The 25,944-nt window shown below is 35.7% G+C and overlaps 1 protein-coding gene across 1 annotated transcript in view; it reads right to left on the bottom strand.

Moving 5' to 3' along the window:
* erc2 (ELKS/RAB6-interacting/CAST family member 2) overlaps positions 1–25,944 on the bottom strand; it is a 54,862-nt gene that overhangs the window by 11,803 nt on the left and 17,115 nt on the right. The window contains exons 3-13 of the mRNA XM_016566891.1: positions 19,374–19,400; positions 16,751–17,188; positions 15,719–15,793; positions 13,700–13,855; positions 10,789–10,956; positions 10,389–10,556; positions 7,089–7,226; positions 6,373–6,513; positions 6,151–6,291; positions 4,540–4,575; positions 2,083–2,285 (exon numbers count right to left, since the gene is read on the bottom strand). Coding sequence (XP_016422377.1) covers positions 2,083–2,285; positions 4,540–4,575; positions 6,151–6,291; positions 6,373–6,513; positions 7,089–7,226; positions 10,389–10,556; positions 10,789–10,956; positions 13,700–13,855; positions 15,719–15,793; positions 16,751–17,188; positions 19,374–19,400 — 1,691 coding nt within the window. The remainder of the gene's footprint in view (positions 1–2,082; positions 2,286–4,539; positions 4,576–6,150; positions 6,292–6,372; positions 6,514–7,088; positions 7,227–10,388; positions 10,557–10,788; positions 10,957–13,699; positions 13,856–15,718; positions 15,794–16,750; positions 17,189–19,373; positions 19,401–25,944) is intronic.

The following is a 25,944-nucleotide window of genomic DNA, read 5'->3' as shown; positions in this document are numbered from 1 at the left end:
ACAGAGGGGGGAGGTTCAGAGGGGGCTCTGCCACCAGGGCGGGGCGCGGGGCGGGCAGCGGTAGGAGGGGGACTGGGCCACAGTGAAGGGGGTATGAGTTATGAAGTTATGGATGGAGGTAACACGAAGGAAGATGGCAGGCGGACAGACAGACAGACAGACAGACAGACAGACAGATAAATAGATAGATAGATAGATAGATAGATAGAAATTAATACAATGTTGAATTTCAATTGGTTAAACACAGAAATTGAGGAGCCAATGAGAGAAATGCAGAGGAGATGCAGGATAGGAAAAACATGAGGATGGACAAAAACATTTTAAACCAGAAATGAGTGTTTTATGATAGAAGATGAAGGAACATGGAAGAACAGGAGGAAGAGAAAGAAGTCGGAAAAAGAGAAAGACCAACAGGCAGAACAGAGAAAGAGTTGGCGAGACGGTAAAAAAAACAGAACAGAAACACACATGGTTAATTAAACCACATTAACACTAAAGCATGAGCATGTCAACCGAGAAAAAGCAACGAGACTTTGAGCGAGAGCTGGAGAACCTACGAGGAACTGAATGTAATGTTCGATGCTCTATTTTAAGGGCTGTTCACACAGGAATTTTATTAATAAAAGGGAAAAAGTGTATATAAAGTGCAAACTGCAGCACTGCATAATGCGTGATAAATGCATAAATCAAACTCACTTGGAATGCTGATAATTTCTACTATGGCTAGTCGATGTTTTGCATTATATATATTATATATATAGAGAATTAGAAATTAGACATATTTAGTATTATCCACTAATTGTATTACTGCTTATTTGCATGAAATTGAACCTTTCATGACTTTGTTGTGTCATATCTCAATCAATTACAGTCACTTGGAAATTGCTGTTAGTGTGAACGCCCATTTCAGATGATGTACAACCCGAACATATATGACTAGCATGGACCTGATATCTTAGATGAACTACTCAACAACTAAACATAAGAATTTAGAAGAAGAGTAAAGAGATATGAAGGCAGTTGTATGTGAACATGCCAAAACGCACACAGATCTGTCGTGAATAGCAGTCATCACGGCGCATGAAGAGAAGGCAGTTCACAACCACTAATCACGAGCTCAATATCAATATTCAGAACATGTCAGAAACACACAGAATACTGATGACCTCATGAATGCATGATTTCAGGAAACAGCATAAATATTTGCAATCATCATCATATTTCATCTTTAGGAGATGACCAACTCTGAGAGTGCAGCATGGTTTGTACTGCCTCAGTAACAAAACGGCCCTTGACATCAGCATTTTGATGTTATACCCCAGCAGAATTTGATATTAAGTACAGTAGAAACTGTCAACCGATGCTGTCAAAGCCCGAGATAACAGCAAAACGAGAGATTAGTTCTGATGCTGCATTATGAAACTCATACAGGCATCAGAAATCATTTTCAGCTCGTCAAATCGTATAAAATTCACCTGAATTCCAATATTTACGCTACAAAGGAATGTTTGGACATGTTTATTCATTGTCTATTAATACTACTTTTAACATTTTAGAAAAACATTAAAATAACACAAATGTAAGTATGTTAAAAAAAGTTAAAGTTTTATGTTAAAGTTTTATCCCGTGTCGGAAACACTATCACACTACATGGCCAAAATCATTTGTTAAAAAATGTTTTATTAATTAAATATTTTATTTTGTAAAGAAATGCTTGCATAATTATCTGGCCAAACTCATATTATTATTATTATTTTATTTTTTTTACTTTTTTTAAAAATAACTATGCATTTATTGTATTACACTGTATGCACATATGTATGCATTACATGCATTAAATACAATTATTTTGTAATGCATTCATACAGCATATACTACAATAAATGTACAAAGTCACAAATTATGTTTTTCTACAAAACTAATTTCAAGTATTTAAGTATAAGTATTAGATCAAAGGCTTTTCGAAATCATACAAATTCATGCGGAAAAAAAAACTTTAACTAGTAGTGTCAATGTGATTTGAATGCTCAACATCACACTTCCAAAAGCATTTAGAAAGTAAACAAGTGGCTTTTTCCTCACCTTTCCAGTTCTGCGATCTTCTTATCCTTGTCGTTTTTCTCCGTCTCCACCTCACTCAGAATCTCCAGTAACCTCTCGACCTCGACCTGGGATTTGCTGGACTCATCTTTGTAGAAAGACACCTCCTTTTCCAGAAGTTTGACCCGGTCCACATACTCAGGGTTCCCTCGTGAGCTTTGCTGCACCTCCACTTCATGAGCCTTCTGTATGAGGATCATTGGAAGGCATCACCATAGAAACCAGTTAAAATCAATTCATGAAGAAACATTCCCAGTTCTATAACCAACACATACACCAGTATTGCAGACTAGAGGGCTCTTTGGCTCCACAAAGCAGATAATTAGCCAAGCTTTAAATGCATAAATCCCGAAGATTAAATGTGCTTATTTGGCTTGTTGCAGTTAAAACTAAATATAGGAGATCACGTCATACTGTAAAACTGAGGAAGCTGCAGTTATGCATAATTTTCTTTGCAATATTCAAATGCGGCCTTGCTTCATTATTAAAACACTGTAAGCACTCTGAAACACAACATACATCTGCAAGCTGAACAATGGATCACACACAATACAAAATTTAAGAAAGCGATAACATGATAATAATGTGGTCATAAAACCAAAAGTTGCAACAGATCAAAGCTGACAAACCAGATTCTCAAAAAGTTCACATAACATGAGAGGAATTAAACTCACAAAACAGGAACATGCAATGCAACATGCAAATGTGGATTTTAGCTCCATGGTTCAGTGGTAAGGTTCTTTGCAATGCGTTTGCCTTCAGACATATGCGTGTTCAATTATCTGGGTATTAATTTCAAGGAAACATTGGAAGCATGAGGAAACAATACAGTTTTTCAACATTTCACAGAATGCCCTTGAATCCCAATTAATTCTGTTTTAATCCTGTTGGTTTCATCTCATTGTTGTCACTACGTACAGTTTATATGATAAAAACAATAAATTAATATAATGGATATTAAACAGGATGCACATGCAAGATGCTGAAAATATCTGTATTGCACCAGAACTATGGATGAATTTTTTTTTTTAAATAATAAAATAAAATAATTAATACTCAAATTAAATTTTTGTAATGCACAATTTACTATACGTTAAATTATTTACATTCCTCTATATGCAAGACCCCAAATAACCTGCAACTGCAAAAACCTCCAAAAATAACCAGACGTCCAGATATTTGTACATGACATTTCACATAATTATGAAAAGCTGTACCTACCTAATATACATATTATATAGGCAGCAGGGGTGAGCTTTGCTGCACCTCCACTTCATGAGCCTTCTGTATGAGGATCATTGGAAGGCATCACCATAGAAACCAGTTAAAATCAATTCATGAAGAAACATTCCCAGTTCTATAACCAACACATACACCAGTATTGCAGACTAGAGGGCTCTTTGGCTCCACAAAGCAGATAATTAGCCAAGCTTTAAATGCATAAATCCCGAAGATTAAATGTGCTTATTTGGCTTGTTGCAGTTAAAACTAAATATAGGAGATCACGTCATACTGTAAAACTGAGGAAGCTGCAGTTATGCATAATTTTCTTTGCAATATTCAAATGCGGCCTTGCTTCATTATTAAAACACTGTAAGCACTCTGAAACACAACATGGATCACACACAATACAAAATTTAAGAAAGCGATAACATGATAATAATGTGGTCATAAAACCAAAAGTTGCAACAGATCAAAGCTGACAAACCAGATTCTCAAAAAGTTCACATAACATGAGAGGAATTAAACTCACAAAACAGGAACATGCAATGCAACATGCAAATGTGGATTTTAGCTCCATGGTTCAGTGGTAAGGTTCTTTGCAATGCGTTTGCCTTCAGACATATGCGTGTTCAATTATCTGGGTATTAATTTCAAGGAAACATTGGAAGCATGAGGAAACAATACAGTTTTTCAACATTTCACAGAATGCCCTTGAATCCCAATTAATTCTGTTTTAATCCTGTTGGTTTCATCTCATTGTTGTCACTACGTACAGTTTATATGATAAAAACAATAAATTAATATAATGGATATTAAACAGGATGCACATGCAAGATGCTGAAAATATCTGTATTGCACCAGAACTATGGATGAATTTTTTTTGAAAAATAATAAAATAAAATAATTAATACTCAAATTAAATTTTTGTAATGCACAATTTACTATACATTAAATTATTTACATTCCTCTATATGCAAGACCCCAAATAACCTGCAACTGCAAAAACCTCCAAAAATAACCAGACGTCCAGATATTTGTACATGACATTTCACATAATTATGAAAAGCTGTACCTACCTAATATACATATTATATAGGCAGCAGGGGTTTAATTATTTGCAGACCTTTACAAGTTAAGGGTAAAGAAAGAAACTAAGAGTATAGTGTCCTCATGTTTTCAAAGTGTGCTTGTATACATATCCAGAGAGACACTTACGGGATTGTTCATTTGACTGAACAGCTGCTCTGCTTGCTACATTGCAAAGGAGGGAATCATGGGATATGAGGAAGAGGAGGAGGATGAAGGGACTCAGTAAAACAGCACAAGCTTTATCATTAGCTCTTCTTTCAGGAAAATGATAATGTTCTACACAGGAGAATAGAAACAACCAGAGAGCAACACAAGAACAAAACGAAGCTGACTGAGTGTCAGATCAGAGTGAGTCGCCTTCCTAGACAGCATTTCTGATCATCACAGTCACATTTCAAATGTTTTAACTGAACTATGTGCCCCCGGCACCCAAAAATGCCATTTAAGTAGGCAATTCACTAGGTTTTGAGACACAGCTACTGTCAAATAAGAGAAATTAGACAAAGACATCTCATAAACACTTTTATACAGTTCCCATGATGCCCTCTAAAATGAGTGACCATTAAGATGATGGAGAAAACACATTCAATGAAAAAACTGGCTAAATCATTGAATGTAATTCTAGTGGTGAAAATTAAAGGTTGATTGATATGGGGTTTAAAAAGGTAGATATTCCTAGAGCATATACTGCCAAAATATATCCAGTGAGACCACAGAGAAAACCTGGGATTCATTCAAAATGAACAGAAACAGAAAAAGCACGTTGCACTGTCAATCAAATCAGCAAATTTGTGACATTGAGCACATGAACTCCTTTGTACAAAAAGTTTTGGTCTTTTAAAAAAGATTGGAAAAAACTTTTCCAAAAGATTGTTATGCTTATAATACATACACTACCGTTCAAAACTTCTGTGAAATTTTTAAGATTTTAACATGTTTAATTTTTAAATTTTGAAAGAAGTCTCTTATGCATTTATTTGATTAAAAACACTGAACATTACAGGAAAACTGTAATATTGTGAAATTCTTTTGCAACATAAAATAACTATTTTCTATTTGAATATATTTTAAAATGTAATTTATTTCTATGACAAAGCTGAATTTTCAGCATCATTACTCCAGTCTTCAGTGTCACATGATCCTTCAGAAATCAAAAATGCTGATTAGCTGCTCAAGAAAAATATTTTTTAATATTTTTAAGAAATTCTTTAATGAATAGAAAGTTCAAAAGAACAGCATTTAATTTTTTAGAACAATGTAAAAGTCTTTATTTTTGAATTTATTTAATACACGAGTTTCACAATTTGAGTTGAATTACTGAAATAAATGAACTTTTCCACAACATTCTAATTTATTGAGATGCACCTGTATATATATATATATATATACTTTCACAAGTTTAGATTGTAAAATTGTATAGTATAATTATATAATGTAATAATCGTAATATGAAATTTCTGAAAAAAGATCTGAAATTCTAAATTCACATGATTGCTAAAATTAAATAATAAAAAATTACGTTTTATTTTACACAACATTTAATAACTAAAAATATTTGAAAACAAAAATGTGCATTTTCTATTTGCAAAACTGTCAGTATATCCTGGAGTTGACACACAGAGGAACAACCACTTCTGTTAATCTTAATTTCTGTTAAGATGCACAGTTAACAACTGATGCTGATAATCCGAAAATGTCCAATATCGAATTATCAAGATGTCAGAAGGAAAATCATACCTTTTGTAACTGTGTCTCCAGTTTACTGCATTCTTCTTTCTTCTGCTCGATTGCGATCTCAAGGGACTTGAGTTTGGAGTCTTTCTTAAGACCTGACGAGGCCAGCGAGGAGGCGTGTTCTTTTAAATCTATGAGACTCGACTGGAGGAAGAGCAAGACAGTCCGATCAAAACCTCCCAGAAACACAACTGAAACAAGACACGCACACAATCACTGACGTACCTCTTTCTCTGTTAGCTCCACTTGTAAAGAGTTCACCCTCTCTTTCAGGTCTTTATTCTCTTTTTTATATGAGTCCACCTCCTCCATTCTCTCTCGGTCTTCCCTTTCCCTTTGCTCTTTCAGGCGCTCGATAATTCGCTCCTGTGACAAAAACACATTGCACCTGAACTCGCGGCTAATTGAGCATGCTAAAACAATTTCCACTTCCGTAACACTCAAGGTTTATAAATAAATGTCAGTAAACGTCTTCATTGTTCACAGATTAGGGGGTAAATTGACAAAAACTTGCCGTAAAGTTGGAAAAATGCTGTAGAATCTGAGTAAAGTGTACCAGATCATCGTGGTCTCCAGGCATCTGGCCTGAATGCTGAGAAATGTGCTGTATACTTAATACATTTTTTGGCCATGTTTTCTTTGTTACCTGATTTGCCTAATTACTTTAGAGAATCAGGTGCTAAAACAACACAGTGCATGCAAATAAACAATGCTATCAGCAGGCACAATTTATTTCCTAAGTGTAAAATCCTGCGAAAATGTCATACACAGCCTGTTGTCAAAGGCAATTTCTCGAACTTTGAACTTCATTTATAGTGAAAAGTGTCAGCTTTCACCAAAAACCTAAATTAGCATACTGTATATGAGGCAGCTCTAATTTTATGTGCTTCTGGCCTACATTTTCATTTCCACTTCCACCTGTTTGGGACAATTTCTGGCACCTTCTCAGACAGGGCTTCCTCTAGTGTGACGAGGGCAGTATCAGTGTTGCTGGAGTCCGTCTGGAGAGACTTCACCCTGTCCTTTAGATTCCCGAGCTGTTTATCTTTATCCCTCAGCTGCTCCTGAAGGTTCTCAATCTGAGAGAGAGGAAGAAGATAAAAAACCAGTCTGGATTTAGCAACCATCGAACCGTTAATTGAGAGTTTGGAGTTCTCTTTTGATTGCAAACTCAACAAAAAGCCAATGGGATTTTTCAATTGCCTTTTGGATTATGGCAGAAAATAAGCTCTGTGACCAACAAAAGTTAATGATTCTTAGATGCTTTGTTCATCATGATAATCTTTACAAATAAATGCAATTGTTATGAATCTTGAAGCCTAAATACAATTGCCAGAAGTAAAAAGTTAGGCTATAAACAAACTATATCACAGTCGCATGACTTCAACATCACGACCACAACAACTCTATATTAATATTTATTTAAAATCTACAAGTTCGTAAGTTTACGTTTAGAACAGTTTGCAAGAGCATGAGTATAAACACAATGAGGCTGTAAAAAAAATGTCAACTAGTGAGTAGATGAGTTTTCCTTTAAAAAAAAAGTAAAAATCACGAGTGGGGTATTAATGATGTATTATAAATGATGTCGTAAAATAAAACGTGAACATATATTGAGCTTGTTTTTACCACAGACCTTATTTCAAGCATTTCACCAAAAAACCATTTAAAAAAAACAATTGACTTTGGGGCGATGGAACTCCTTTTCAGGTTTTAGGACTCATTCTTGCCTCAATCAAGAATTGCACTTTAACTTGGTGCCACCAGGGGTGCTAATATGACATACTTCACCTTTATATAAAGCACATAGAAAGGGAGTTTAAATTTGACTTAATGTCATGTTATCTTATTGCTATAAGAGATCTGCTAAATAATTTTTTAATATTAAAGCATTAATTGTAAAAGTATTATAAGCCAATAAAGTTACAAATATACTAGTGCTGGGCGGTATGACCAAAAATTTATATCATGGTATTTTTAAAAATTATACCGGTTTAACGGTACATGACGGTATTTTTTTCATGCATGACCGGGTGTTAAGCATATTTTCTACTGATTGAGAGAGGAAATTCAGCAGTATATTGACTTAGAATGCCCTATTTTACTGTCATGATGAGTGAATATTGTCAAAAAATACCACACTAAATAGTGACTAAACACGACCCCTTTTAATGTTAACCAGGAGTCTCGATCATTTATAATCGCGGCATCGTCTGATAAAATCAACATGCATCTACACTAAAGAGCGGCTATGCAGTTGTTTTGGCTATATTACTTTTTTGTCTCATGCAGCGCACTGCCTGCGTCTGAGTAACAAACTAAAAAAAACAACAAACAAAAAAGTGCATGTGATATTAACAGACGAACTACGCTCATATTTATAATTCCAAACAATCAGTAAGCGACAGGGTGCTAGGAAACGCTGTTTTGTACTCATTTATTGACGAGCTGGCTGCGGTGCGGCCAACTGAATGCGCTGCTTCTCTGAACCATAGCTAAGGTTTATCCCAAAAAGTTGCTAGGTTTGTCAGTATGAATATTCTATGGAAAAAAAGCCACTAAAAGGGTCTGAAAGTTGCTAAATCTAGTGCTAAAGTCGCGCTCGTGTGTGTGAGACGCGGGAGCTGATGGCAGGGGGCGGTGGATATTTGTGGCGGTCAATGTGGATATTGTGGATGAGTTCTTCTGTCATCACGTTCTATTAGTTCTACAGCTTCAGTTTCGGAACTTTCACGCTTAGTAACACATACAGCTGTTCCCTCACCACAGTGCAACAGTGAAAAGGGACCCCTTTCAAACAGTGTCGCGTTCCGAACGTTGTATACGGTCAGTGTGGATATTGTGGATGAGTTCTTCTGTGTCATCACGTTCTTTTAGTTCTACAGCTTCAGTTTCGGAACTTTCATGCTTAGTAACACATACAGCTGTTCCCTTTCAAACAGTGTCGCGTTCCGAACGTTGTTTAAGCGACATACACCGGTATTGCGGTATTTTAAAAATTCATATCATAACAAAAATAAACACCGGTATTCGGTATGAACCGGTATACCGCCCAGCACTAAAATATACCCACAAATTGTAGATGCATTGGTCACAAAAACATCATTTTAATGTGTCAAAGGGTGAACACTGTCAAAATAACAAGGGCAAATTTCAAATAACAACAAATGGCACTGACAATGAGAAACATTCGTAAGTCAATGTTTACTGACATGAATGGATGTATACTGCATGTACTGTAGCTGCTAGAGGCTATCTTACAAAGAAGCCACATGTTCTTAAGGCCATCTTACAAAGATGCATACCTTAGTCTAACAAACACCTTGTTTTCCATTTGAATGGGTTTGTGTTGAAGGAAGCCTGAGGATGTTTCAGCCCACAACATCTACTGCTGACTGTGAAACATGCGGTTGGTCTCTAATGGTACGGGCAGCGTCTCGTGGGAATATTTATGCCTGATGATGTTCTGTACGGTCAGATAATGGGCTGGATTTCACTTCCTTCATCCCCCCAAGAACTGGATGCTTTCTTTGATGAATGGTGCAATATCCCGTTACCCCCAGTTATGGAGCAATATGAAGGGGTTTCAAGAACAAATGAAGCTGTTGAAGGCAAAGGGAGCTACTAGGGTGTTTCCTTGTATAAATATCTGAGAAATACAGCAGGTTATTTGTGATGTGACTTAAAATGTATGATAAAAAGGATCAAACCAGCACACAAAACAGCAAGAGATCAGAAGTTAAATACGGTTTAGCCTTTTTTGACTCTTGAGATGTTTCCAGTGACTGAACAACATGAAAAAGGCTGAAGAACCCAGCAAAGCATGTGGTGAGATGGTAAGAAGAAGAAAAAGCAGTTGAAAGCAGATATGGGGAGAAAGACACTACTGCCCTGCGGCTCTGCAGTTAAAATGCATTTGACTAATCCTGCCTTATCTGTGAAGAATACACGCAGTTCTGCTTCAATTTTTAGTCAAAATTCAGCTCACCAGGTTTTAGAAAAGAGCTTTCTGTGTATTTCCCTAATTAACAAAGAATAAATTGTCCATTTCTCAGTATATTTTCTAACAAATCGGACCAAAAACTCTATATAGGTGCGCAATAAGATAAATCTGTTACATATACAGGCTTTCAAATCCCCTTGCTCTGGCTCATATCACATTCTTCTCTGTATCGACCCCAATCCTTTTTAATGGCCCATGAAAACTGGCCTCTGACCTTTGATTCTTGAGTGAGATTTACCTTCTTCTGCAGGACGTTTATCTTGCGTTCTTTGACTTCCAGCATGTCTTTCATGTCTCTGATCTCCCCGGCCAGTGTTCCCTTCTCCTCTGTCAAGTCTTGCAGTTGCTTCGTCTTCTTATTAAGGAAAGATTCCTTCTCTTCCAGACGCAATCTAAGAGCGTCCACCTAAACAACACACCATGAGCAAAGAGTTCATGTAAAGCTGATGAGATATGCCTTCAAGTGGTCATTGAAATAAAATAAAAGAGTAAATTAAAAAATAAAATAAAATAATTTACAATAACACACACACATAGAATTTTAAGGGACAAGGAGTTGCACCAAGGTAAATGTTAAAACTTAATAAAATAAAAATAAAGAAGTAAAATAGAGTAATAAAATAAAATAACATTTTAACCTCTGTCTGTAGGATGGCAGCACGTTGCTCTTTGGCAGTGAGAGACTCTTTGAGCACTTCAATATGCTGTTTGCAGTCTGAATTCTGATTATTCAGAGTTTCCAGTTTTGTTTGCAGAGCTAAAAGCTCAGACTCTTTTTTTGAGAGCTCCTGCTTGAGCTGGTCAATCTGAAAAAGAAGGCACAGAGAAAGAACATTTTCTGTTATTTATAGGACGGGGAAATCATTTAGCACATAAAATATTAAAAAACATCCAAGTATCCAAAAAACAAATATTTTTACAATATCATGTCATAAAATGTGTTAATCAGCTATGTTTTTTTAATAGTTAAACTGAAATGAGCATGGGAATTTTCTTCTCTACATCTGTACTCTCCTCACATAAAAGATGGATTTCAGAACACAATCCCCATTTAATATACATCAGCCATATTAATTATTGATTAACGAGATCTATAAATATCACAACAAAACCCCCAGCTTATTCACAAGCATGTTAGATACAGCAAAGACATCACACATAATAATACCCACACACACGTGCACAAAAATCAACTAACCAACTAGATTTTTCTTTTAAGAAACAAGCCAGTTCAAAACAGTAGCAATGCGGTGCAAATCAAACAAACCAATCAGAACTCTGGATCAGAATATAATTAAATATGAGTTTAAAAGAACAAAGTCAGAATCCCAATTTGCATCTGTCATATTCAGTATGCAATTTTAAAATTAGTATGTACCCAAATCATTGCACATTGAAAATAGTATGTTAAAGTGGCCTGGATGGCAGTGTTATTTTAGTATATTTTAGTATATAAATTATTGATCTGAATAATGTATTATAATTAGTAAATATAATTTTTTTTAAATGAATTTAAAATTTGCTCTTATTTTTATATTTTTGGTTTTTGTTTTAATTTTATTTTCAGTTCTGTCAGGACCACTATCGTCAAAGATGATTGACAATAAGCATACAGTTTGGATTGGCGGTATGGTTCTGTTCTGGGCAAGAACTCCCTGCGCATCCATGCAGCCTAGCATGGATGAGAGCAGGGAGAGCAGCGATAACCCCCCCAGGGTAAACAGAACAGAACCAACATAAATGTATTGCAGATATCGTTAAAGTTCAATAATGTTATGTACACATTTTAGAATTAGTCTGATTCAAAGGAGAATCAGAAGGCTGAATCCTGACTGACAGAGGAGGAGCTGGGGATGGAGGAGAGTAATTAGCTATTGAGCAATACGAAAACTGCTGATAATACTGAGGGACCTTATATATGAATGCTTAGATAGGCGTCGTATTCCTATAGGTAGATGGGGATCAGCTGAGAGTCAGCTGATGCGAGCTTGACTAACGTGACCTGCCAGAACTAACGCTACGCTAGATTTTTAGTAATTCAGTTGTGTGCTTTTTATAATTTTTTTTGTGTTTTCAATATTTCTATTTACCTTTAATTGATATTTTAGTATAGTTTTGGTCATTTTATTTTTTTAAGCTGAAGTTTTTCATCTAATATTTATATTTTATTTTATTTTAACTTACGAAAAAAAAGTTTTTTTAATAGTTTTACAACGACACTGCTACAACGATTCCTTTTTGGCTAATACTACCCACAACCTCTTACGCAATGTATTGTTTCGAGACACTTTTAGACGCAGTGCATGGTACACTTGTTGGCACTGGAAACAGCCAAAGTTTATGAGGTAAGAAATTCTAATAAACCTACAGCAGACATACTGAAGTGTTTTGACAGGGAACACTGTCAGCAAAGTCGTGAGAAATATTTACACAGATGCTATAGTTTCAATACTGCTGCTTCTAGCATTACTCCGCAAATCCATCATTACAATTCCACAAGACATCCACAAGGATGTTCTCAGCCACTTCCCAAACACTTAAAACCCTTTACTGCACTTAAACATTTTCTGACACATTTATTTCTTTAAAAGAAGCTCAATGTAATATTTCACCTAAGGATGGACTGAAAGCGGAATTTTGGCCGCTACCAATAGCAGATCTTTTTTTTTTTATGTTAACCAATCACTGATATTATAGCTGATCTTGCAAATCTTTACTGTTTTATTTGCTTTAAAAATAAACCTGAAACAGCATTCACAACCCATTTCCTTTCGTTAATATGAAACAATATTTAAAGTGAAAATATCAAGGGTGGGACTTTTATCCATCAAGAATTGGATTGTGCAATGTGTCACTATGGCAGGTAATTACAGGGGAGGGATTGAAATATGAGGGGTTGAAAACGTAAATAGGACAGCTGTTTAAGAGACAAAGCAAATTTTTACATTTTTAAGCAAGATTACAAAAATAAATAAATTATAATTTGGAATAAGAAAAAAAAAATTATTATCCAAAACAAATTATCCAAAACAAAATCAGGAATGTTTGTTAAGAAAGTAAGTAGGGTCAATATTGATTTCATGTTTACTTTAAACAAAAAATCTTGCTCATATGATAAAAAAAAGCATATAAGCTTCAAGCAAAATCAATATACATCTTCAGGCTGTTAGCAATCATTAAGTAATTAAATTAACTTTTGTCATTATTTACTCAAATCTTGACCTAAATTTCAGTCTGCTTCTCAAGTAAACCACATGGCTTCTAGAAGACTGTGTGTGGAAGTTGTGTGCACTATTTTTATAATGGTTTTTGCTTTTATTTTCCTATTTGGAGCTTGACAGTTGTGGTCAGTAAAATCTTTTGTGTCATCCTACTTATGAGTTCAACAAATTAAATAACAACAACATGAGAACATCCCTTAAAAAACACCATAGATAATCAATATCATCAGATATATGTTGCATTTCACTTTATAAGTTACCTAAACACACTGATTTCTTTGTGTCTATGGCTGTTTATAGTTTTGAACTCCCTGATGTAAAAGTTTACCTTGGTCTTCATGAACTTGGAGTGGTTTTTGTAGACCTCCATCTGTTTGATCTCCTCCTCTCGATCCTCCGTGTTCAGCAATCCATTCGCCTTCAACATCTGTATCTCATCCTCCAGGTCCCGAATGTTGCGTTCCAGGGATGCGATTTTGGTGTCCTGGATAAACAATTTAGTGGAAAAATTAGCCACGCTGTGCTCCATCATCTTAAGCCAGTATGACAACTTTGGTGCGATTCTACGGATCGAAGCATGCCAAACCCTATTCCCAACAGATGGGATCAAAACAAGAGGAAGACGGGTATATGCGAAACTCTAACGTCTTGCAGCATCGCCAGTGAGTAGCTGCAGTACTGCTGCATAGCCAAAGCAGAATCTGTCTCTCTCATGCTAATGGATCAGCATGTAATCACCATTTGGTAGTACTGAGCGCACATCCAGCCCGGGCGGAGAGACGCTCTGGGAAAGCGAGCTGTGCGTGTGCCTCTTTGGACTGCGAGAACTCCCTGAAGTTGCAGCGTTGCAGCTCCTTCAGCTTTTTAAATAAATAATACAATGTCTTTGGCATTAGATATGGTCCATCTCCCATTCAGACATAAGAGAACGTTTGCTGTTCCTTCTCGCATGCTCTCTCCGCTAACCCGCCCTTCCTTTCCGCTCTCTTCCTCTCTCTCTCTCTCTCTTGCTCACTCTCTCGTCTTTTTGTTTTCACAGACATCAATAGGCACCATTTTCACACGAGGCCTTTGAAAACCAACATCCCATTTTGCACATACTGTACACAGAGCGTCGATTCCTTAGGCAAAAAGCGAAGGCTCATCGTCAATATCTTGAAGGCTCTGAATGGTAAATCCTTCATCATTTAAATGCAATGTAACATTATACCTTGTGGCTCAATGAAAGATAATATCCATCTTCAGAGCATAAGCAAACAGATCACATTGCTCTCTTTTCTGTCATCCTCTCCCACGCCTGCATTTGTGCTCTCTGTGTTGTAAACAACTCCACCTGTTCCCATGGCACCAGAATCAGCATCCCTGCTCAGCCAATAGGGCGAGAGAACACTACCGGTGATGCTAAAGGTTAAAAGAGAAATGGAAACCAGTACAGGTGGAGCGGCTTTTGCGGTTTTTGGTTCAAGGAAAATGCATAAATCGAATTAGCGAAGTTGCACTTTGAATAGGAGTCTATCATTACGCTTTTTGTATCACATGGATGCAGTGGTGAACTCTGGGTAATATTTAGCTCCAATTAGAGTGGACCCGAGGGGTGTGTGCGTACCTTGCATGAGGTCATGCTTTATTTTTAGAGCAGTGTGTAATGCTTCTGCCTGTGAGCACACAAACCCACTTACTGTTTCATTCAGCCATTTAGCAGCATGCTGCAGTGGCTTTGCCATCAGACATTTCTCTTGTCTTTCTGGACCACTTTCTGTTTGCTTTTTCTGTCTATTTTTCTTCCTGAGCAGCCGGAGCGTGCCAAATATTACTACACTCTCTAACGACAACTCACTCTCACCAGGCTCACCAAGGCTGCATTTATTTGTTTAAAAATACAGTAAAAACAGTAATATTGTGAAATATTATTAAAATTCAAAATAGCTGTTTTCTGTTTTTAATATATTTTAAAATGTAATTTGTTCCTGTGATGTCAAACATCCATTACTCCAGTCTTCAGTGTCACATGATCCTTCAGAAATCATTCTAATATGCTGATTTGCTGCTCAAGAAGCATTTCTTATTATTAGCATTGTTGAAAATAGTTGTACTGCTTAATACTTTTTGGAAACCGTGATACTTTTTTCAGGATACTTTGATGAATAATAAGTTCAGACTAACAGCATTTACTTGAAATACAAATCTTTTGTAACATTATAAATGCCTTTACTGTCACTTTTGATCAAAATAATGCATTCTTGTTGAATAAAAGTATTAATTTCTTTAAAAACATTACAGGACCCAAACTTATGAATAGTAATGTATAGTACATATTATACAATATACAGCATTCACAGATATTTACCTTCATCTCTATGATAGTCTGAAGAGCTTTAGTTTTTCCAGGGTCTGGGTGAAGCTGGTTTCTCCGATGAAGCTCCTGAGAGAAACAAAAAATTATAATCAACATAATGACAAACACATAACACAAAAATAGAGCTACTACACTGCAGAAAAAAGGTGTTCTTGTTTATTACAACAACTTTTTTTACTTGTTATAGTGTGAGGTTAAAATCCATTACTTAACCCTAACTCTATCCCTAAACCTAAAACCTAAAACCCAAAACATTGCAATCCAGGAACATGTCCTACTTCTGAAAATCACACTGTGCATTCTGATCTCTTTCACTCTTTGACATTTTTATTGTTTTATTTTATTCTCTTTGAGCTCACAGTGAATTATGCGCACTATCTGTGTGGTTGCAACAGCACTGGCATGGATCTCCTCACGTTTTTCTCCTGGGTTTAGATGACTTCACAGACCATATGCTGTTATTGTCTTAGTTGCATCTCACTGTCTATCTGATTATTACGATGGCAAACCACTTAACTTCAGATTGCTCCATGGAGACTGTCCCTGAATTATTATATTTTGAAAAATCTGCTTTGAAAAGTGTTACACGTTCATGTTTGAAAATACTCATTTTTGCAATTCCTGGTGATGCTAACAGAGCAGAATTCACAAACTTCACCTTTAAAGGGATAGTTCAACCAAAAATGAAAATTCTCTCAAGTTGTTCCAAACCTGTATGAATTTCTTTCAGCTGTTGAACACAAAAGGTGATATTTTGAAGAATGTTGGTAACTAAACAGTTCACGGTAGCCATCGACTTCCATAGTATTTTTTTCCATACTATGGAAGTCAATGGACACCGCTAACTGTTTGGTTACCAGCATTCTTCAAAATATCTTATTTTGTGTTTAGCAGAAGAAAGAAACTCAAAAAGGTTTTGAACAAGTGAACAGTGAGTAAATGATGACAGTATTTTCATTTTTGGCTGAACACGCATGGCCCAAAATCCACTTTCAACCCAAAAGTGTGAGTAGAACCTGATACCTCTCTCAGATGGATGTTTTCCTTCTCCTTCTGGTCTAATATCACCTCTAGGTGGCCCAGCTGAGCTTCGGCCTCTGCGATACGCCTGGCTCGCTCTTGCTCTTCCTCATTTGATGCTCTTCCTGAGGCTGGGGGAAGCCCTTTACTCTGCAGCATCTCCAATAGCTTCTTTATGGACTCGTCTCTGGCTCCCAGCGTCTGTTTCTGCGTCTCAATCCTCAGCTCCATCTCTTCCAGCGTCTTCCTCAAGAGGAAGAGCTCTTTGGCCTGACGGTCGTGTTCGGCTTGGAGCCGACGGAAGTTCTCTTCGGTCAGCTCGATGGTGGTGAAGTGTTCTCCGCCACTGGCCCGCGACCCACTCTCCTGCTGGAGAAGATGGTTGAGGTCGCGTTGAGTCCTCAACTCGTCCTGCAGGGCCTGGATGGTCAATTGGAGGTGCTGGAGAAGGAAACAAAAGCAGAAATTAACATAAGATGGCTTGGGATCCTCATTTAGACAACAATCAGAAGGTATCCTCATCCAGACCCATTCAGAACATGTTTTGAGGTCAGAAATATCAGGTTAGTTTTGGGAAAACAGGCTATATAGACCCCACTGTGATGTATAAACATATTGCACTGTGTCCTAACCAGGTGTGGGGCAACAAGTTTTTTAGCATCGAGCTATTTTTCTGTCCTTCAAGAACGTTAAAAAGCTGAAAAGTGACAAAAGCCAATCAGAATGTAATTGATGCTGGAAGAAGTGTTGTTGTTGTTGTTAACTAAAACTAAACTATTAAAAATAGTTTTAGGTAACTGAAATAAAGCTGTTATAAAATGAAATATAATGCTAGATAAAAAAAATGTAACTTAAAAAATGAAAATGAAAAATCTTGCCTTGGCAACTGAAATAAATAAGTTGAAGTTGAAGTACTAAAATTACCAAAACAGAAATAAAAATTAAATAAACCCAAAAAACGAATAAATATGACAACAGCACATAAGAAAATTACTAAAACTTTAACTAAAATGAAAACTTTTAAAATAAAAGCTAGTTAAAAATATGAATAAATACTATTATAGTATATAAATAATACTAAAATAGCACTGCTTTGGACCAATGAGATTTCACTGTGGGCGGGGCTAGAATTGATAGCCTAAAGCATTGCTGCATCATACCTGGTTTGAGTACAGATTACAACTTAACTGGTTCATTTTTGCATTCATAATGACTTCTATTTTCCATTTCTTTGACTGCGATCAATATTGAAAGGTTAATTTTGAATAGCTAAACTGACCAGTTTAGCAATATCTGGAAATATATCCAGATAAAGAATTAAGAATACAGCGGGAAAACCACAGTGGGGTCTATTCTAGGAGAGGAAACCGGAAAGGATAAGGTTTCTCTAGAGAAAACACTAACTAATAGCTCCTTAAATAAGGTTAATGGCAAAGAACTGTGCTAGAAATAGTCACAAGATAATGGGGTTTTCGGGTCTATGTGGCACCTTCGGCAGAATGAGAGAGTTTATGGGCCCAGAACTGGATCAGATAATCCACACTCGTATCAGGAAATTTAGATCATTACACATCCTTGCGCTATCACAAACAGAACACACAATTCTGACCGAAGAAACGGTTCAGTCGACGATCACAGGCATGCTTTTGGTCAGGATTTTAGGAAAGAACTAGCTATTTAAGTCCCGGCTACCCCGCCTTAGCTTATCTTGAAGGAACAAAGAGGAGCAGATAAGGGAAAATGTTCCTTATTGAGGTTGTCCTTATATAAAGATCTGATCCATTTAAACGTGATAATTAAAATAGCAATGGTCTCAGATCAGCAGCTAGTAGGGATGCACTGATATAAAATATTAGCTGATGTAGTTAGCTGATAATGAAATATATTTGCCAATGAAATCTATAGTTTTGCCTATTTCTTTTTTTCAAATTCAGTCAATTCAGTTCAGTTCGTTTTTATTTGTATACCACTTTTCAAGATACATATAGTATCAAAGTAGCTTTACAGAAAAATGAATGAAGCCATGTTGTTATTGTTAAATAAAAATATTAAAAATCATTTTAGTTACTTGAAAAAAATAAGGAAAAAAAACCAAAATGTAAATATTAGATAAAAAATTTAACGAAAATTTGAAATGATGCTTTGGCAACAGAATTAAATAAAATGTTTTAGAACCAAAATGACTAAAACTGAAACAAAAACAAAAAAGCTAAATGGAAATATTTCTTTTAAAAAAACTGATAAAAATAACAAAGGCAAATAACAATATAGAAAATGGTAAAAAAGAAATAAAAAGGAAACGTTTCAATTAATATACCCATTAATAAAATAAAATAATTACATCAAATAAAAAATAAAATAAATAAAATCTGCTGATAATAACTGCTTTCGATATTGAACTAATGAGACCAACACAACTAAAAATCCTAATATTGGCTAATACTGACATGGTCACCATTATTGTGCATCCCTAATAGAAAAGAACAACACTCAAAGAAACCCACGAGATCCGAATCCAGGGATCAGTTTCAGGGTACAGTCTGGTTTTGTTTAAAGATCAGGGACACATTTCACATCGAGTGTGTGGTACCATGTTCTGCGCACGATGGCGAACATGACAACAAACCTTTGTCCTCCTGGCGTCCAACAGGTGCTGCATGATTGTGGAGTGCAACAAAACAGAAACAATGAAACACAGCAGAGTGAGTACAGAAGGAGATGGACTAAGCAATGACACAAGACAAAAACAAATTGATAGCATTATTCAAAGGGTTCAATTACAAATAATAATGAGGCATTTTTCATTCAGGACACTGTATACAAACACATTGTTAATGGAAAAACCATAACAGAATGGAAAATACGATTAAAGGCCATAGGAAGTCATAGAGCTAATGTGAATGATCATTCTGGAAAGAGTCAGATATTAAACAGGATAAATGCACAGGGATTTATTTGTGTCATGGCATTGTAATGCCTGCATTTGGCCAGCAGAGGGAAGGGAAGTGCTGTTTCAGACACACAGGAGTGAACTGTGAGCTGGCTTGTGCCAGTCTGTCTTAGTTCCAGATCAAGGGGCCCTCAGTCTTATGTAAGAAATGCCGTTTTGGGCTGGTATACTTATACCATTATACATTCTCTTCACACAGAGACAAACACACACTATACAGGACTCATTCAAACTGCTCAAACAACATCATTTTAGTTTGATATATATATATATATATTCTTATTACTGTAATGCAGAATTTGTATGTTTGAGTTTCAGTGATATTATAAATAGCCCCTTTGTATTTAAGCAAAATATAATTTCTTCTTTATTTTGATTTAGGGGTGAAATATGACCTGGTTTTGGTCTTGGCAGGTTTGTGAGATTAACTCATCCTTATAATGTAACTAACAATATTCTGTCTTTAGAAATAACTAATTGGCTTTAATGACTCAGTGCTGATACTGCACTCCTTCTGCGCTCATTACCTCTTAAAGAATCGAATGCAGCTGTAGGGAATCGTCTATGTTTACCGCAGGCACATTAGCAAATTAATTCAGACTCCACGCACATTCACACTCGACTGCAAGCAGACACACAAAAAAAATCTAACACATGTACTCGTTTATCACAGATAAATGCATTTAGATATGCACGGCACACACAAAAACAGAGGAGATGAGAGTTCGGCTAATTTAATTTGTCGACTGAATAAACTCTCTATTTCTACAGCTTTATTTCTGTTGTATTCACTCTTCCCAGCATAGATCGTGTTTCCTTCAGGACAGGAAGTTTATTGAGAACACAGGACATTTGTCTCTCTCTCCCTTCTGTTTATCCGTCTCCTTCCCTTTATTCCTTATCCTCTCCTCCTTCTCTTTCCCTCTCCGATCAATAATCTGTCTTGGCTGGCAAAGAATTCAAGGAAACGGTCCAATTATTCCATTTGCATAATTACGACAGTTTGCAAAGAGCCACAATCCCCTGTGTTGCAAAACGGTGGCCAGAATAAACTCCATTCCTTACAGCCAGAGATATACATGGGGTAGCTGTTCCCATGCATTTAAAGGGACCGTTCTCCCAAAAATAAAAATCCTGTCATCATTTATTAACCCTCATGTCACCTTTCGAACAACAACTGAATATTTTCATTCCTGGGTGAACTGTCCCTTTAAGAGCATGAGGTTTGAGTTGAATTAGCGGAGTCATTCAGAAGTGTTCAACTTTCATGTCGTGTGTGTGTGTGAGGAGCTCTCAGACGCACTGAAGCATAGGCAGGCATGAATATGTATCCCATACGGCAGCGCATGACAAAGGGAGAGGCGGCATCACGCGGAGGAGAGCTGGCAGCAGGAATAGTCCTAAGCATCCCTGATGAAGCCCGCATCACTTCCTCTCCTGCTCATTACTCATTACCCCCCATCATTATCACAAATGTTTCAGCATCATGCATCCAAGAGTGAAACAATTTTTCAGTCAATTTGTCATTCTGTGGATAAATTTAATTCCTCTACATATTGCATCTTTATGCTGTGTTTAAAAGTCTAAGAGTGAAAAAAAATATTTAACAATGTGACTCTTTCATGTGTTTTGAACTGTCATTACAGTACCATGAAATTCTTTCAAGAATCTTGAAGTAACGTATACACTACAATAAAATTATGTTTTTTGAAATAAATTAAACTTTTATTCAGCAAGTATGCATTAAATTGATCTAAATTGTCAGTAGACATTTATAAGGAGAATGCTGTTAAATGCTGTTCTTCTGAACTTTATATTCATCAAAGAATCTTGAAAAAAGATTCTACACAGTTTCTACACAAAATAAAGCAGCACAACTGTTTTCAACATTGACGATAATAGGAAATGTTTTATTTTGAGCAGCAAATCAGCATATCAGAATGATTTCTGAAGAATCACGTGACACTAAAATATATTAAAACATGACATTATTTTAAATTGTAGTAATTTCACAATATTGCTGCTTTTACTGTATTTTTGTTCAAATAAATGCAGCCTTGGTAAGCATAAAAGACTTCTTTAAAAAACATTTAAAAAATCTTACAGACCCCAATATTTTTAACACTAGTGCAAATAAAAATATAATACATAAAAATACATCAATCAAAGTACCACTTTACTCTTTAGTAGAACTAGAGTTAATAGTAGACAAGAAATGTGAAGAAATAACATTAAAAGTACAGTAATTGGATGAAACTGGCTGTACTGAGCTAATTTTGCTTTTTTCTGAATCAAACACAATGGGTCACATTCATAAAACACAAGCAGAACAAATTTCTGTCTTAAGTAATTCACAAAACCATTGTATTGAACTGAATCCAGCAATTTACATAAGAAGGTTTGATGTACAAAATGGTTTTACGATTTACACATGAATTTGTTGTGCGCAATGTTTGGTGATTTTCAGATGTATTTCCAAGAAAAAAACATCGTCTTATATTCGGGACAATACGGTAAGTAATTTTGAGGGGTAAAATGCATGAAATAATTCACAATAAGACCAGTAAATTATATTAGTAAAGTAAAAGTGTTTATTTACATTTCACGCTCATTCAAAACTAAATATAAATAATCCAAAGGGACACGCTAATTAAATCAATACTGATTAATCTGTGACTGACTAAATTGTGATTATCACAATGAAAAGGGAGTAAAAAAAAAAAGAAAAAAAATAAATATTAATAAAATAAATAATATTTGACTGATTTTTACGTAGAAAGGGCGACAGCGCACTGCATTACAAGAAATGATCATTCATGTTTTCATAACCGCTGGCCAAATTCAAAAATTAAACTAAAATTAAATCATCTTTGAGAGTAAGGGGGCCCCCTGGTGTTTCGGGGGCCCTACGCATCTTGCGTATTTTGCGTATAGGGAGGATCGGCTCTGATAGCGACATTAAAATACCGTATTGGCCCGAATATAAGACGACCCTGATTATAAGACGACCCCCCTTTTTCCAGATGTACCTTTTGGAAAAAGGCTTTTTAAAAACATTTCACGCTCATTCAAAACTAAATATAAATAATCCAAAGGGACACGCTAATTAAATAAATACTGATTAATCTGTGACTGACTAAATTGTGATTATCACAATGAAAAGGGAGTAAAAAAAAAAATAAAAAAAATAAATATTAATAAAATAAATAATAATAAATAAATACTGATAAATTTGTGACTGGACCACAATGAAAAAGGAATAAAAAAAAGTTGAAATATTAATTAAAAAATACAAAATAAGCAATTTTTACTAGACAAAATTTGTGACTGGACCATATGAAGAGGCAGCGAAACAAGAAAAAGAGAAGAAATATTTCATATGTGGATAGCCAAAGCCACTAAACACCTCAGGGATTATCACCGCTGCATGCTAGGACACAACACACACACACACACACACACACTCACCAGGGCTCAGCAGTGCATGCTGAAGATCAATAAGTAGTTAATGTTCTTCCCCACAATCACCCACACACACACACATTTATTTATTTATTGTCTCGTTATTCACAAAACAGCGGCTAGAAAACTGCATTTCTTCTCTCTTTCAATTCTTCACTCGTCTATCACAGACCGTTGTTTAGCTAATCTGTCTTCTAATTCCCTCCGGCCACTATTTCCCCTCGAAAATGTGCTTTTCACCCATCCATCCATCCCTATTTAGTTTCCTCCGCCGCTCTAGACTGGTAATCGCGATGAACGCATGCGAAAAATCACTGATTAAAGAATCAGTGTCTGTGCCTTGGATTTCGTTTTTAGCAATTAGTTTGAACAGGGAAAGAATGCGATCGAAGATCATTACTTTTTTAGCCGTGACAACAGAGAACAGAGGCCTCGTTACAACTCATGATTCCCTTTTTTTGGCTTAGTCATGCCAGAAACAGTACAAGGAGACCAATCCCTCACAGAAAAGTGAAGAAAACGCAAATATGGCACGTAAGGAATGGAAGACATGCCTTTTGATAGAGGCATCTTTTAGCATAATTTGCAGTAAAGCAAAGTTCATGATATCATTGATTTATTGCTGGTTTTGAAAAAGGTTAATGAAACAATTTTGACCAACAGTTTTAAAGAGTTTTGTCTTTCCTCTGTTCATTCTTTTGCAAATGTAGACAGAGATTCACTTTTATATTTTTGTATCCTGCTTAAGATGCTCAATCACACTTGAAGAAAAAACAAATTTACTGTACATGCAGTCTAGAAGATAAATCTCATGTTTTCCTGCATAAATATAAAACAACACCCAAGGGTGCTTGAATTTTTTATTATTTTTAAATTATTTATATTAGATACTAACAGCTTGCAAAAAGCTGAAATTAAAACCTAAAAAAAATATTTAATATGCAAGATTCCCAGGATTTTTAACATACACTAACACTACCGTTCAAATGTTTGGGGTTGTTTTTAAAAAAATCTTTTCTGCTCCGCAAGGCTGCACTTGTTTGATAAAAAATACAATAAAAACAATAATATTGTGAAATCTTATTACAGTTTAAAATCCCTATCTTCTATTTGAATACATTTTAAAATGTAATTTATTCCTGTGATGCAAATCTGAATGTTCAGCATCATTACTCCAGTCTTCAGTGTCACATGATCCTTCAGAAATCATTCCAATATGCTGATTTGCTGCTCAAGAAACATTGCTTATTATTAATGTTGAAAACAGTTGTTACTTAATATTTTTGATGATACTCAGCTCTACATTTCTTCGCGGCCCGATGAAACCTACAAATTTGCAAAACTAATGGAATGCATAGTTGATATAAAAACCTGGATGACTAGTAATTTCCTACTGCTAAATTCTGAAAAAACTTGAGGTTTCAATTATTGGACCAAAAACGTCCGCATGTAATAACCTAAAACACTGTCTAACACTTGATGGCTGCTCTGTTAATTCCTCGTCATCAGTTAGGATCCTAGGTGTGCTATTTGATAGCAATCTTTCCTTTGAAAACCATGTTTCTAGCAAACTGCATTTTGAGTTCTTACTAGAACCAGGAAGTATGACCATATTAGCCCGGTTCTGTCAACACTGCACTGGCTACCTATTAAACATCATATACATTTTAAAATCTTGCTAATTACTTATAAAGCCCTGAATGGTTTAGCTCCTCAATACTTGACAAAACAAACAGTGTTTATTTGAATTAAAAACATTAAAAATGTCTTTACTTTCCCTTTTGATCAATTTCATGCATCCTTGCTGAATAAAATAATTTATTTGTTTGAAAAATAAAACTGTAATGACTTCAAACCATTGAAGGCTGGTGTAGGTTAAAAGATGAATATATGAAAATCAAAACGGATAAAAGCACTTCTCAGTGACATCAGTTTCTGCAGGGAAACAAATATGAAAAATCAGACATCAAATGTTAAATGTTCAAATAAGTGTGACGGACTTTGCCACTGATTTAGCTTTAATGTTTTGACTGGATGGTTGAATTTCGAAAGCTGTTGCATGTTAAGCTGGCGTAGAGTTGTAAGCTTCCACAGACCTCTGGATCAGATGCCAAAACTAGCTCTGTGGAGAGTCATGTCTCAATTACAGCACATTACCCACACTAGGTGTAAAGAGTACCTGAAAACCATATTTGAGTGTAAGTACAGATACTTACAGATAAGTTACAAGTCAACAATTCCAAAACAACTTGAGTAAAAGTCTTAAGAGTATCTGATTTTAACAGTACTTAAGTATTTTACTTAGGGATGCACAATATTATCGGACTGATATCGGAATCGGCCGATAATGGCTTTAAATGTAAATATCGGCATCGGCCCGATATGAAAAATTATGCCGATATGTCTTGCCGATAAGAGGAATACCTTAACTCACATGTGCTCAGGGTGTGTTAGCGATTAGATCACCTCAGCAGTGTTGCTCATTCTTGAAGCAAAGTTTTGTCTGAATGATGATTAGATTGACTGTTTTGGATCGCTGCATTTAAACTGTGAAAGCACATAAAAAATGACGTGTTCGGTGTATGAAAGAGTAAACAGTAATAGCATGTGCAGTGGCAGCAACGGCAGCCTCCCCCAGGTCCTAACGCCCGTTCGGTAGGAGTTTTAATCTGTAGGGGGCGCTGTTGGCCTACTTCTAATTAAATTAAAAGTAACTTAGCCTACACAAATAACATTTAGACTTTTTCTAATTAAATAAAGCAGTAATTGATGTCATAAAATAATG

The sequence above is a fragment of the Sinocyclocheilus rhinocerous genome, unplaced genomic scaffold (assembly GCF_001515625.1).
Source record: "Sinocyclocheilus rhinocerous isolate Xijiao unplaced genomic scaffold, SAMN03320098_v1.1 scaffold362, whole genome shotgun sequence".
Classification (NCBI taxonomy): domain Eukaryota; kingdom Metazoa; phylum Chordata; class Actinopteri; order Cypriniformes; family Cyprinidae; genus Sinocyclocheilus; species Sinocyclocheilus rhinocerous.
The sequence above is the reverse complement of the archived record's forward strand: the minus strand, read 5'-3'. Positions and strand labels throughout refer to the sequence as shown.